At 39.9% G+C, this 15,869-nt stretch overlaps 1 protein-coding gene across 1 annotated transcript in view; it reads right to left on the minus strand.

Moving 5' to 3' along the window:
• Positions 1-15,299, minus strand: part of ncor1 (nuclear receptor corepressor 1) — a 58,657-nt gene extending 43,358 nt beyond the window's left edge. Inside the window, exons 1-9 of the mRNA XM_053331019.1 lie at positions 15,189-15,299; positions 10,742-10,931; positions 6,908-7,002; positions 6,478-6,685; positions 5,970-6,152; positions 3,562-3,675; positions 1,745-1,801; positions 1,546-1,598; positions 807-873 (exon numbers count right to left, since the gene is read on the minus strand). Of these exons, the coding sequence (XP_053186994.1) occupies positions 807-873; positions 1,546-1,598; positions 1,745-1,801; positions 3,562-3,675; positions 5,970-6,152; positions 6,478-6,685; positions 6,908-7,002; positions 10,742-10,852 (888 nt within the window). The 5' untranslated portion in view covers positions 10,853-10,931; positions 15,189-15,299. The remainder of the gene's footprint in view (positions 1-806; positions 874-1,545; positions 1,599-1,744; positions 1,802-3,561; positions 3,676-5,969; positions 6,153-6,477; positions 6,686-6,907; positions 7,003-10,741; positions 10,932-15,188) is intronic.
• Positions 15,300-15,869: the final 570 nt, after the last annotated feature.

Genomic DNA, 15,869 nt, shown 5'->3' on the forward strand with positions numbered 1-15,869 from the left:
TCATGTCATGTCATGTCTGTTGGTCAGTCCACCACTTTGGCCCAGACTGAAATAACTCTGCAACTATTATATGGACTGTAATGAAATTTTGTCGAGACATTCAGGCTCCCCAGAGAATAGCACTGACTCTGGTGATCCTGAAACTTCTCCTGCAGCCCACATAGTGAACTATCATTCAAATCTAACATTTGTGGCTGTGAGTGAAATGTCTTAACAACTGGTGGTAAGTTGTAAGTTATTATAGTAACTTTAGTTAAATTAAAATGATGAACATGGTAAACTGTATACATGTTAAACATCAGCTACAACATGCTTGTAGACTGGAAAAATGTCACACTATATACACACAGACATGGTAATTACAGGAGTTTCTTGTATTGTATAAAATTAAATTTAAATTAAATGTTTAGTGAGGTCTAGATTTTTACACTCTGTCCAACAACTTGGAAGTTCAAACCACGATTTGATTTTATTTGAGTTTGATGATAATGAATTTGATGATGAGAAGATTGAGTGCATGTATGCAGTCAAATTCTTCATGTGCAATATAAAGACTGTCTCCTCTCTGAGCGTGAGACTCATGAATGCACCATCACAAATGTTAAAACCATAAAAACTGCTGTTTGTTGAATTTTTTTACAGTGTACCCAGACTATGTCAATACTCTGTAGCTTTAGGTAAACAAATGCTGCGTATCAAAACCTTTAACAATAATAATAATACCAATAATATGATATTAATGCAAACAGGCAGATATGATATGGTACCTGGAACTTCCACTACGTTTTAACAGCAGGGACACTTACCCTTTGTTTACGAGCGTGGTTCCTCCTCTTAAAAAACAAAATCAGCTTCTTCCTCATGACTTGGTTGCTAAAAGGAGAAGAACACTTATTCAGTGAAAGGGAGATACTGTAGTGATTTTCCAGAAAGCATATAAAATTGCACATCATATTTCTTTTTTTTAAAGTTAAGGCAGGAGTTATTTGTTACTTTAGCTACTACACGAGTTCCTACATAAATCCTTTGAGGAGGAAAGCTTGATTATTGTTTCACTCCTAAAAAAAACATCAAGGATATTGTTTATTTGCACAGTGATAGGTACAAAATACTGGGAACTCATTTGTTTACACATGATGGCGGCTGTGGGGAGAGAATAGTGAGAGCTGACCCTGAAAGTGTGGCATGTGTACAGCAGATTCACACAGAGGTGGTCTCTGTCCTGATAAAAGACTGAGTCAGATGGGCCACTCTCAAGGTACATGCTGATAAGGGTTCCTAAACCCTAGACGGCCTCAACTGCAAACACAACTCCCTACGTTAAACACACCTCACCCAGACACATGTACGCTCTTTAACTTCCTTTCTCAATCACTCTCCTTGGTGTCAGTAGGCCAACTCAGTCGGGTGACGCAGCAAATCAGATAAGACGGGTTTATGAGCAGGGCTTATCGTGCTGAGGTCAGTATTACCTCCAACTGAGACGTTTCCTATGCTGTTCTTGCACTTCTAATGCAAATCTATGTTACAGACGTAGATACTCACGTTTTGATGTTGTCATGGTACACCTTTGTGTCTGACGGCTGATTGTACAGGGGCTAAGCAAAAGAGAAGACCAGACACAAGTAGAGCATTAGTCATTTAGGCAGGGAGTAATATCTAACCTGCTACTGATCTAAGTATTACTTCTTCCTTAAAGCTCATGCATGGACAAAACATGTTATTAAGCATTATATAAACATACCAGCTCAACCTTAGGGCCAAGACCTTCAAGTATTTTATGGGCTTCTTCAGCTTTTTTCTAAAAAGAAAAGAAGAAAAAGAAATACGTTTTTAAAAAGACCTACCAATAACAAAATACCCTGCAAATTAATCAATTAGACATTTTCACCTAGGTAAGCATTGCATGTGAAGATCAATAATATATCTTGGTTTTACTCATAGAGATATAGAAATATTTGAGACATTTTAATTGGTTACAGCATAAAAGGGAGGCTTCAAATTTACATCAATTTTAAATTTTAAATTTATGACTAACTATAAAAAGGGAAAACATTCAGGATAATCGTGAGTTCAAAATGAAATTCAATAACTTAAAGTCCTGAACAAAGACAAAATGGATGCTTGCTTGAACATTTTTGGGTGTATTTAGTTTGTTCTTGACGTGTGAGCTTCTGCGTTTGATACATTTAAAAACCTGAGCAGCTGCACCCGCCTGAAAGGATACAAGAAAAAAATAAATTAAAAAGGAAGAAAGAATGTTCCCACTGTAGCATAATTAATAGGGTTGGCAACAACAGATTTCCTGGATCAGAGCAGACTGTCAACTTATTCAAGATCATCAGTAAGATGTTGAATACAGACTGAGACAAACAACCATGGTCTAAATGCTGTGCACAGAGCTGGAGCAGCTTTACAGCCTAAAGGGTTAATGGCTGACTGGGAAGGAAGGCGTGTCCCAGCACTCTCCTACCACAACACTGTCTGACAGACATGAACTACAGTGACCTCCATAAACACACACTCACTCACCCACTCTGCTATTGTTCGGCTGAAATACAGATAATGAGGCCTGCCTCTGCACTTAACTTCTCATCACGTGTATTCTTAATTGAGTAAAACAAAGTTAAACAACATTACTATTGGTAACGTAATAATATGAGAAATACTTGACAAAGATACACACTAACTTTCTCACACTACTGCCTTCAAAACATTAATGATGCAAAAAACCCACAAGGCATTCCAACATATCACAACACACAGCAGACGCCCAAAATCGTTTTTGAAAATGAACACATTGCTGCACCACAGGCTGTTTTTTGACAGGGGTGGGGAAACTCATGCTGAGCTGAGCTGTGAGAAAACTCTTGGTGTGACTGTTTTCCCGCAGCACAGCGAGGTACAAGTCATGGACGATGTGTTGTAGATATGCTGCTTCGCACACACAGTTGGTCATTTGCAGCTCTTTATCCAACGGTTTACTGTGTTGTCTCTACTTGAACTGTTCCTCCCTGCAACGTTTAAAACAGAGCCGCTGAACAAATAGTGTTGTGTAGTTGCTGTTATTGCTGCTTCACACTAAAAGCCTCCTGCTGGTTCACCAGTAGTCAACTTTAATGTGACGGTGCAACGGCCAGAAATTTTGGGTTTGTATCAGCAGTAAGTTAACAGTTCCAGTCAATTAAAAGGAAGATAGGGCTGATTTCTTAATGCACAAACAGAACAAAGTGAAACTAAACACTAAACCATATGAGACATTAAAACACATGTTCACAGTACACAGCTTCGTTTGAGAGGACACATCACTGGTTAACTGTGGTCGACCATGCAGCTAAACAGGACCAGGAGAGCGCGGTTGTCCCCTGCTGACACATGCAGTGAAAATACATGTTCTAACCCATGCTGGTAGAAAAAACAAAAACTTTGAGGCAGCACAGAGATGATTAAAAAAAAAGAAAAGCAGGAATTATTTAGAACACAAACAAATAGACAAAAGAGAAGTGAGAAGAACAAATGCTTGTTGCTGGTGTGTTTTGATGTTTGCAGCAGACGACTAACCCTGTTCTCATCGTAGATGATCTGGACTATGCTGCGGTGCTTGTGTTCCACCGGGGGAGGGGTCACTGGCTTTTCTGGCTCCACTGGCTTTGCTGCTTCCTCTTCTAGTTGTTGCTAAGAGACAACACCAACACAAAATATTTTGACCAATAGTACACAAGACAAGACACACATAGTACAAAGTAAAAATATGAAGGGGCATCCTTTCATTTAAATATGAATCAGTTAAATATGTATGGTCTGCTTATATGTCATCTGTTGTAAGAGTTACAAATGTAACTAAGGTTCTATGAATTCTGGATGGATGCCAGAGACGGTTTGAAACACTTGAATGTGTATCACACACATGCCAGGAGGTCGAGACATAATACCAATAAAACATGTGTTGCCTGGGTGACGCCAGCAACCTGATAAAGGGGCTTGGCACCCAGCAGTCATCTCCTTTTCCATCTTTCCTAAATATGCAATTTGTGGATGTTGTTAGCATAAGCTAGCATCAGTGCTGTCCCGCGTATGAGAGTAGCCTCGTAACCTGTCAGTTAGAGATACATTTTCCGTCCGCAGCGGCAGGAGTTTCGCCGAAACTACAACTACAACTACAACTACAACGTATTGGACTTTTCCAGGCAAGTAGCCAACTTTATTTCACCAGCAAGTGTGCCTTGCTAACTTACCTGCTTAGTGCTTCCACTTATTACAGGTTAATTGCTTTAATTGCAATGTTGTGCTTTATTAGCTTGTGGGTTTAATACTTGACTGACCAGTCTTGCTCAGGTGTTTTCATCATGTGACGACAATTGGGGAACTATAGCAGAGGGTGTTTTGTTTCACTCCTTGGCTACTGACTTCCCACTGTTAATGGTAATTATATGTTATCACAGCTACCAGTGTGACCTGCGTGAATTGCTGGCGACACTAATGGCGCTTTTCCACTACAAAGTTCCTTCACTACTCAGCTCAACTCAACTCGACACGGTTCCAGGAACAATCTTTTCCATTACAAAAGGTACCTACTCAACGTGGGCGGGGTCGTCATGACTGACTTCGTTTTATACGCGACACAAACACATAAACAATGGAGGACATGGAGGCGATGGTGTTCTTGCTGCTGTATGTGTCTTTCTGTCACACACAAAGCAAGAAAATTGAGCAGAATGGCTGTAACGCTGTTGCCGGTATTTAAAAATGCAGTGCAACAGAGTCGTGTTGGAACTGTGCTGGAACTGTGTAGCCATAACGCAGTCTGGATTTATAGCTGCTCAACTGCTACATCGCTAGCTTTACTGCAATAAAGGTGCGGGTTTAATTGGATTTGCAGCTAATCTACACTGTGATCTTAGCTTCTGATTTCTGAGTCATGCAGGTATTATCAGATTATTCACTTTTCTCTTCAAGTATAAAATTGTTGTGTGTTTTTTTTTTTTTGGCCATGCATGAAGCCATACTGATACTGACAGACGAGATGAACCGGTGAATGTTTGATGGGTCAGTGTTTACAAGTGAAAGGTTATGTAAACTACCAGGTTACAGGGATGAGATTAGGATTTCCTGAAATGCCTCAAATAAACAAATAAATCCCTGAATATTTGGGAAAATGCAGGCTGAAAAACTGAAAAGTATTCTCTCCCAGCAAAGCTCGGCTTACATTCCTATCTAATGAGACGGAATTCCAAAAAAGATAGCAGCCAAAAAAACAGCCACAAACTAGATTAAAAACAAACTAATCCAGACGGGGAGATAGGATGATGAAAAACTAAGCCTGCAGTACTAGAAATTGAGAGAAATTTTGAAAGATGAAGTGCAACTGTATGGGGCCTGCTATCATTAGCAGCAGACTGAGTACCATATTTTCCCAGGAGGGAGAGAACACCAAAGACTGCTGGAAAACTATCAAATTTGAGATTATTTTAACCCGAAATTACATTTTGCCAAAGCTATGAATAAAGATTAGTGACATGACTACACCATTGGCCTGTTATGACTCTCCTGCAGTTATATATTTATTTACATCCATGTCACTTTATTATATTTGAACACAGTCTTGTCTGAGTCTGAAGCTTTGACGGCATTGCAAGTAAAAACCATTTTAGATACAGCCACCGTCAAAGCAGCTTGTTCAAATTTTAATTATTTACGCTTATGAAACTAAACATAAATCAACAGCAGGACCTTTAAAACTTGTGTAATGGTGGTTTAGAATTAACATAATTTTATAAAAGCAGTAAGCCATCCATGTTTGAGGTTTAAAAACTCATTATTTCTGTTCTAAATTACCTCACTGGTAAAGTCATGGGTTATTGCTCAACCAAAAAACCTAGAGGAATTGTTACTTGTGCCAAGTTTTCTTACATAACGCCCATTGTGTTTGATGCACGTTCAGAGACAAAAGGTCTCGCCGGGTAACTAACCTGCTTTTTCTTCAGCTTGAAAATCTGCTGCTCGACTTTGGCAATCTCTCGGTCCACGCGGTCCATACTCTGGATCAGCTCCTCCTTGGATAGTTTGGAAGGCGAAGTGTCCTGCTCTTCCCCCATGTGTAGTGTATGTCCTCCTGGGGATGCGGACTCCACTTTGACTGTGAACTGAGACTCCTAGTGTGATTATTAAAAAAACATAAAAGGTTCACTGAGATCGCAAAACTAAAAACATGAGTCCTGTCTCATGAAATATTGTTTACACTTCAAAAAAGCAACTAATGAGGCAGCATCGCTTTAAGTCCTACATTTTGTACTGTATCGATCTCAGTAAACACAAACGCATGCTGACATTATAAAAAACACACAGACAGTTCTGTCTCATTATGGGGAGACTGAACCCCAATATGATCCCTCTCAGTACATTTCTTTAGAGGACAAAAACACAACTGTAACTTCTTGATTTTTTTTAAAAGCAGGTGAAGAGGATCAGGGGCCCCACCTTTTTGACCTCCACGGTGGCTCTGAGGCTGTCCTGTACTGTGTGGGGCATCGGCAGGACAATACCCCCAGTGGTGGGAGGGGTGCGGGTGATGTGGGACTCAGAAACGGTCTCCATGCGAGGCCGTTTAGACTCCAAGATTTCATGATCGGACTGGGCTGTGACGGAGTGAAACTGCTGTTCGTAACCATGGCGTCTCTCTGGAGGCCTGTAAGAACAGAAGTAAACAAGAAGGCACATTTTACAGATGCACTCACATCCAGCTGTCTGGATGAATGGTTCCCAGACTGTAATCTGGGGTTATCCTCGGCATCCCTGGGGGCTGCGAATGGGAAAACTGCTCTACAACACAGAATTTTGAGATCTCTATAATCTGAATGGCCAATACATAGATCTTTTAGATATTTAGGCAGAAGATCAGATGTATTACCTTTCAGTCCCAGGGTGGAATTCAGACAGTAAAGATGGTCTTCTCCGACCCTGTGGATCCTGCATGTGAGTCCGATAGTCTGGGACGGTGAAATCCTGCAAGCAAGAGGTACACACACACTTATAAAGCAATCTGATCAAGGTCACAGGAGTATAAAAGAGAATAAAAAAGAGAGATCAGCTGGCCAGAAGTTTTAGAAAGTACACTTAAATATTGAAAAGTTACCATCAAAAAGTACTTCACTAATTCACGGATGCAACAACCGAATGGTGTTAACAGTGAAGCAAATTTCGTCTACAGCAGGCGGCTCTCTGAATGTTTCACTTACACGCATCACACCCATCTGATACAACATACACACTTCTGTTGTAATTAATGCAGGCTGCGTAGTGGTTGGTACTTCACTCAAGCTTCACACATGTGGCTGTGACCCAAGGAGTCTGTTTTCTCCTCATTTGCACAGGTAACAGCGCTGACTGTGTGTTGGGCTGGGAGCGCTGTTAAAAGTTGTCTGAAGAGCTCCAGATGGAGTTGAGCTGGGGAACTTGGTTGCGTGTCACCACCCCACCCCCACCCCTCCCCCCACCCACACACACACACACACCTCACCCACCTCATTTAAGATCTCTGCTGTGCTCAATCTAATAAAAGGCACCAGTGCTAAATGAAGGAAATGGGGCATTTCTTAGCATTCAACAACTGCAGAATGTAGGACACAGGCGCGACGTTAGCATCTGAATACTTAACACTAACTATAGTTATCCCCATCTGTTAAAGTAACAAGGTCTCACATTTATCAGCAGGTACAGGAGAAGATACCTGCGTAGCTTAGAATAAGAACACAACACCACAATGTCTAAGCTGATCAGAAAGATGAATGAAATAAAATATGTAATAGTACACTGTGGGACAAAGGCTGGTCCAAAAGTAGCCAAACATCTCCACAGTCAGTAGCATTGTCCATGTCGGACAAGCTAAAATTAAGATAATTGATTAAACCCTTTCTTTAAATACTCCAAAGCATTTATCAAAAAGCTACTGAGTAAAGAGCACATAAATATTATCAGCACAGAGTGACCTCAAACCTGAACGAGCGAATGCAGTTACAGGAAACATTTCCAAACTCCAGTTTTGTCCCAGATTTAAGCAAACAATCCCAAATGCCCAGAAATGTACCACTGACTATTTTCCGTGAAAGTAAACTTCTAAGAAGTAAGTTATTCAAAACGGCCAACAAACAATATTCACAACTTGGGACACACCTGTGAGGTGTGCAGGAATTCACTGTCATATAAACATTATAGAGGTGCAAGAGTGTGACTGAACTGAGTATCACTAATATTTACTCACCATGAGTCATCTATTCATCTTTACTGCATTTTAATGCACTAAAAAACTCTTTACAACTTCAGTGTGATTAATAAACATGTAAACTTGCCACAGTTCTACAAATATTGAATTCAAAATGTCTTCGTTCACATGAAATTAGTGTTTTGTTTGAGTTAAAATATTATTAAAACTAGACTCAAACCAACGACGATGCCACCATAGAAGGGAAGGAATTCGTAGCAAATGTAGTCACACTTCACATTTCACTTGCAGTTTGTCTATGTAGTAAAAATGCAGCTCCAGTCGGGTTTGAAAAACCAAAAGCTCTAAAGCTAAATCCACACAGAACATGGAAAGCTACGTGAGGCCATAGCCTCTGTTTCATTTTCACTATATAACCGCAAAACAATTGCGAAGAGGTCAACGAACACACTTTATCAATTCGGGTTTAACTGTTAACACAGGTTTAAGGTGCATCCCGAAAGTCTTGTTCAAAATATTTGTCTCAACTTCCTCCTAGACTGCCTCACAACATGTTCATACATTTAGTACTAGGCATGGGCCGGTTACCAGTTTCAAGGTATACCACGGTATGAAAAAGTCACGGTTTCAAAACCACTAAAAATTTCCGTCATACCGTTCCTGCGGTATGAGCAGGTTTTTTTTTAATGTGACGTCTGGTCAGAGAGAGAGTGGAGGTCCCTGGTCGTGTGCAGCTGCAGCGTAAAGACAACCCCTCCCGTACTCCGGTTGCTGTCACAAGCAGGTAGCTCTGCAGGCTGTATGATGGCTGAAGGAGGCGAGCCCCCCGAACTTTCCCCCCGTCTAAAAGGACCAAGTCGGCTGTATTTATACCTACCGTAAAAAGACAGACGGCCGCGTCTTGGAGGAAGAAGGTCCCGGACAGCAGCAGCGCGAGGAGGAAATACGTCCTATAGTGAGCAAGTCTCCAAAAACTGTTGATTCAGTTTTAAGCTCCTGCTGCATTTATTTATTTATATTTATCTTAGAAGTGTTTTTACTTTTTTCAATTATTTATGTTCTGATATCTTGAGCCACAGGTTCAGTGATTGCATTTATTTGCATTTTGTTTTTTTTCTCACAAAAAATAATCAATTTATGTCGTGACTTGAGCTGCAGGTTTAGCCTCAGTTGAAGGACTGCACTTTTTTTTTTTTTATTTAGAAATAATTCAGTTATTTTTTATTATCATTTATTTTAAATACATATTTACTAAAAATAAAAGACCATTCAATGGGAAAAAAAACTTTTTTTTTGTTTTTAAATACAGACATTTCAAAATATCACATTTTATAGCCGTAATCATAATACCGTGAAACCGTGAAACCGTGATATTTTTACCTAAGGTTATCATACCGTCAGAATTTCATACCGGCCCATGCCTATTTAGTACAAACTAACTCTTGTTAGTTCACAGAGCTTCATATTTTAAAGTTACTTCACCACTGCACTTCACTGCAACGAGGTCTCATCCCAAGCAATATATGAAATGCTCCTTTTTGTGTCAGTGGCCTAAAATGAGCATGACAGTGTCTGGGTTTGACTGACAGCAGCTAACAGGGTACCAGAGTTACAATATACACAACGGAGACAGAACAAAATGGTGTGGCTGCAAGTCATGGGCAGACTGTGAGACCTTAGCGAGGGGTCACAGCAAGTATGTTTACGTGCTGTTTAATGTGCTGCAGCTTAACAGCTACTTGGCTATAAAGCCTGCTAACTGATTTTAGCAGTGTACTTTTCCGCAGCAAATGTTTGTTTGGTGGCTCACTAAACAAGCCGATGTGCAGGACAAGACAAGTGTTGATGTAACTTAGATAAGGAGACTTTAGCAGGGAAGCTGATGTGAATTGTTGTTCAGAGTCTGCAGCTCCAGTTTTGTGAAGCAGGATGCTATCAGGCCCTGTGTGACCGCCTGCTCAGCATATGATAGAACACGTAACTGCTTTATGCAAGATTTGATTTGCTGGATTGAAGTAAAGTCTCCAGCTACACAGGCAGATTAAAGAAGGATATTTAATCAAAATCATTTAAAACTAGGAGGAGCCATCATGAAACCAAAGAGTCTGAAATATAAACATCTTCCATTTGGCTCCTGATTTCTCTCAAAGGAGGAAACAGACATCTGATTTCCAGATATGTAAACAGTTAATTTTTTTTTTAAAGCAATTTAGTACCAGTGTTCCTGTTACAGTACAATTGTTACAGTTGAATAGTTTTTCCTAATATCCTCCCGTCACACCCTGCACACAATAGCAGAAAATCCCAAGCCAAATTTTAGATTTCAGGATCCATGAATATGCCACTCTAACTTAGCCAACCATGAACTGCAACATATCCGATTCCACTACGGCGTGGGACCTTGTTGCATCACTCTCTTCATCACTTCCTGTTATCTTTTCACTGCAGTTCTCCAATACAGCCAGAAAATGACCCCGCCCCTTCCAGAAAAAACACCAAAAATAACCCCACAGAAGGCTTTACCTGTTGGTGGCGCGAGCCGCTGAAGGTGTACTGGACAGAATGCGGTGGGTATCGGCTCTGCTCGCTGCTGAAGTTCCCCTGGCTGGGGGGGTAGCCCGAGCTACTGGACATCCTGGCTCAGTGCGAGCGGGCTGCTGCTGCTTCACGGATCAGAGATTTCAGCTACACCATGTTTGGAGACACAAACCACCTGCAGCAAGACAGGAAACATCACATTTATTTTTCAATGTTACATTTTAAATGTTTACAATTATCTTTCTGCATGAGAACGATAATTATATAGATATAAGATAAAAGAAAATCTTGAGAATTTTTAAAGACCTGCTTAAGCATCAGACACAAAGATAAGTTATCGTGTGTCGTCTACTGGACTTCCAGTGTGCTAACGAATTAGTATGCACCATATACACACGAGACACAACAACAAGGAGTGCCATAAATCTTTCTTTGACGATGGGATATTTATACCTTATCATTTTTCTCTAATACAGGCCTCAAGCACTGGCCTGCTGATATTGTCTCTTGTTGCCAATGAAGGTCAAGGGCCTTAAAGCCAAAATACACCACTCTATAACTTATTAAACCCCTGCATTAAAGTCAAGGCCTTTACGCCATAAGTGCACAACTGGTGCATTAAAGCAGCTGCAGCTCCAAGAAACACTAAAACTGTCTTTCTGTGGGTGGAAAGGACAGCAGCCTGCTCTCTTTGAACACACATTACACAGTTCACTCAATTTGATATTAACCAGGATTTTTTGAGCTTGTCAAAGCTGTCTAAAGTGCATGTGGGACCGCTGTTGCAATAGTAGGAAGTAAGGTTTGAACTTATTCAATTGATTCAAAGGTGGCTGCATCATCAACTTTTTTTTCATCAACCAAACATTCAGATCTTCATCAACCTTGACAGAGTAGGATTTGTCTTGCCTTAGCTCAGCAGGCCTTAATGGCCCACATAACCGCAATGTCTTTTGTTGCATTTGACTATTTAGGCCCTGTTAACACCTGGCATTAACATGCGTCCTGAGTGATATGATCACATGTGGATTGCATTAGCATTCATCTCTACATGCGTCTCAAGTGACCACTTGTGATCAGATCTCACTTCCCTGATCTATATGCAAATAAACACTTACATCATTTCTGGTTTTAAAGACCAAATATGTTGTTGTTTTTATCCGGGGGGACAGAAGCAACGCACTGCTCCTAGTCTGTCAGAAATTAAATGAAAAAACTTGGTGTGCAGGCAAAACCAAAACTCTTTAGCCCAAATGGAAATTACACAGCGTGTTTCTTGAATGTACTACATCCATGAGAATCCATTTTGCCTTTTGTTGTGGCTTCTTCTTCTTGTTTTGCACTTTAATTTGACACAACTGGCGCATGAATTAGTACATATGAACTTGCACAGAAGACGTCAGTTGAGTAGACGATCCTTCAGCATGGCCCGGGACACATTTGCGTTCACACCCAGACCACCTCCAAATGTGGTCTGACTGATCGGACCTCAGTGTGTTCTTAATGCGTCTTTGGTGTGTTCACGCCTCTACCTGTAGAGCGATTCACTTGTGATCAGACGCCTTTAATGCCAGGTGTGAACATGGCCCCAGTCTTTCTCTGGCCTTTGTTTACAGACTACTTTCTACTGTTGCTGTAGAGGCTTAAAAATGCCCCAAGGAAGTATTTATAAGTCAATACTGTTGGAGGAAAAACACATTTAAAAACTGGTTCTGGATTATCACAGCAACAAAAACGTTACCAGTTAATATTGTGCAGGGGTGCTGATTACTCAGTGAAAACATATATAAATGAATTCAAATTCTTAGGAGATTCACAATATAGAGTCTATATGTGATTTGAAAATATCAATTAAAACAATTGGAAAAACTATACTAATGTAATCTAAAACTAGGAACATCCCTGCTTAAATTGAAAATTAGTTTACCTTACTGTGAGCTAGAGCAAATAAACACATAACACATCATTTTGATAAATAAAATAGGTAATTTTCTAAATAAGATACCTTAATTATGTAAATCAGATATGCCATTAGTATTATCAGATGGTTGTGCCATGCATCTCTTGTTTAAAAGGGCCCTGAATCTGTTTACTGAAGGGATTGGCAGAGTGTGTCACTTCATAGTTAGAATATTTGTTTCAATTGAAATGTGCAGTGCAGTTGTCGTAAAACTGTGCTGCACCTGACATGTCATGTCAATCAATCAATGTTATCAGCACTGATCATCGCTCCAACTTTCCTCTCATGTTGCCATTTTTTCAGAATAACGTCATTCTTTTATCTAATATACTTCTATCCGAGATTAATCAATCAATCCTCTGCTGACATTTAAAGAAATATGATAGAAGGATGGAAATAAGGATGTTGTTTTTAGGCTGGTTAAAATCATGTTAACTTGAATCAGTTGAGCAGTGTATGAAGAACAGGACCCAAGACAAAGACAGGAAATACTGTGACACTTAAAAACATACACACAAGATATCCCCATGTAGTGACACATAGATTTTGTATGTGTCCTTATTATTTAAGGGTTAGACAAACATGCTACTAAACACACACAAGAGTTAGAAGAGAAGAGGGGGGAAAAAAAGAGCATTTGGGTGTAGAACAATCACTTCTCCTGGCCCCTTTATATCATTCTTCACAGTAATCCATCAAATGAATCTGTGTCCCGCTGGCTCTGTCATTTTTATTCGACCATGACCACCATGCCAAGACATTACGACGCTAACTTCAGGGTTGGAAAAGCTTCATCTACTGCCACCATAACCGAGTGAAGGAAGCTGTTATTTTGTGTTTCAAATGCGCAGACAGGTTATGTGTTCCCAGAATCTGAGATCCACTTCCACAATTACAGCGATGCAACTAAAAATATCTTCAGCGTCTTCACAATGTGACTTGTAAAAAAACAACCTAACGAGTACACACACCATAATGTTGGTAGACGGTGATTTTTCCCCCTAGTATGGTTTTCAATAGCTGCTACATAGTCTTCTCTGTGTTTATGAATATTAGGGTTCTCTTTATGCTTCCATGTGACTTCTAGACTAAAATTCATAGTCAGACTGGCCTCAGTTTTACTGCATTTAGCCTGCAATGCTATCTACATGGCAGGAAGATTGACATCTCAGTGGTTCAACCTGATTTTACAAAAAATGCAAACATGTGCTTTGTGCTACTGGGAATGTACATATTTTTCACCATCTTGCAAGGTTGCAGGTGGACACATTTCCCATGTGGGACAAATAAAGTTGAACTGAATTTATACACCCAAAATAACAGATTAATCCACTGAAATGGATACATTTCCATAGATAAACTTACGGTAACCCTTTCTTTAACTCTTAAATTATGAATTTGAACTGCACCATGAGGTGATGACAATCAGTGATATAGGAAAATATAATGCTTGCAGTTCCAAGTATCACACATATTTGACTTTGCTTCCCATCAATAAAAAAACAGATCTTCTGAGTTCATGCCTTTGTCACAGCATCCTCTCTGCTAATGTATTATACCTGTATTATTCAAAGGAACTGAGTGAGCACAATAACATAAATATGCTTCAGACCCAGCTGTTGCTGACCTGGTTAGTGAGCTAACTACCCATCATTTGTTTCTCAGCTTGAAGCAATTACAGCTTGCAAAGAAATTAATGACAGGAATCATACATTTTACCTTCTCACTTTAAATTTAGGCTGTATCCCTTTTTCACTCCCTTTCACATGAGGCATGCATGTGGTTAGATGTAGTCACACTCTGTAATGTTACAGAAAGCACAAAGAATTAGTGGTTATAATATATTTGGTTACCTATCATCTAGTAATCCTAGTTAAGCAATCTTTTGTTTTACTTTCCATCGAGGTTTAAGGATTTTTTGGGAGTAGATGCATGAAGTTTCCAGGTTATGACTCTCACTGCGTTTGCTCAGCTTTCATCGTCTCTCAGTTCATTTTGGACAGCATTTACAATGGTCTCTCTGATCTGGTGATCTCCATGCAAACCCAGTAACCGTAATGGACTTTATGGCCCCCAACAAACACAGCCTGGCAGTGAGAATACTGCTGCTGTGTGTTGTTATTGTTGTCTTTTTGCATCACACTGTCATATAAACGCAATAGGATTTGTAGCTTATCTTGGGGGGATGGGTCAACTTCCATAACAGAAAGCTTGTTCAGAAATGCACCAAAAACATGCACAATAATACATGTCGACTCTCAAGTCTATATCCCCCTTTAGCCCCCCAGTGTAACAACACGACGTTTAAGATGTTGTTGTTGTCGCTAGCTGGCTAACTTAGCCTGTGTTTCACCTTTCAATTCTCAACCACGTCGCCATCTTGCAAGGCAGATTTTCAGCGTAGACTGGAGCGCTTAAATACCGTGCTAATTAGACGTGTTGCTTTCCTGTATATAGCGGATTTGTACTCACCTCATATTTAGAAAATATACCGAAGGGAGAGAACTGTGTCCCCAGGCAGAAATATGCGTCAGTTGTTGATTGTAAATCCGCGGGTTACGGGCTGTGGACGGCTGGGCAGACTGAAGGCTGCGCCGCATTTGTCGGTCGATGTCCTGACAGGGGAAAATAAATGACTGCTACTCGGTTCAGTCTACAGAGCACTGGTACTCCTTTACACGTGTATATATATGAGACACAACTATAATGTATAGGTTTCTACTGTAAGCCGAGGGTTATGCAATTCTTTAGATACATCCTTTAAAAATCTACATTTCCGACGTTTATATATAACTGCAAGGACAAAGCGGTGTGCCACTTAAATCGTCCCCTCAAACACTGTAATGTTTCTGGTGGTTGTTAATTTTCACTTTACAATAACACAACTTCAGTTTAAATTATATTTTTTTATCCTACACCCCCCTTATTTCAATATGTCCGAAAACATACATTCCGGATCATAATCATAACTTACTTAGTTTATGTAAGCGCAAGTGAACTGTGAGAGCGACATTGACTTTAAATGACTAAAATAAACTAACATGCGGCTGAAATTGTGCAGCTATAGCCTTTTTTCATGTAGTTATTTTACTTATTGCATTCGTTGATGAAATGGTCAACTAAATCAAACTAGGCTGCATGTTTTGGCTTTTT

This window comes from Scomber japonicus, chromosome 13 (assembly GCF_027409825.1).
Source record: "Scomber japonicus isolate fScoJap1 chromosome 13, fScoJap1.pri, whole genome shotgun sequence".
NCBI classification, from domain to species: domain Eukaryota; kingdom Metazoa; phylum Chordata; class Actinopteri; order Scombriformes; family Scombridae; genus Scomber; species Scomber japonicus.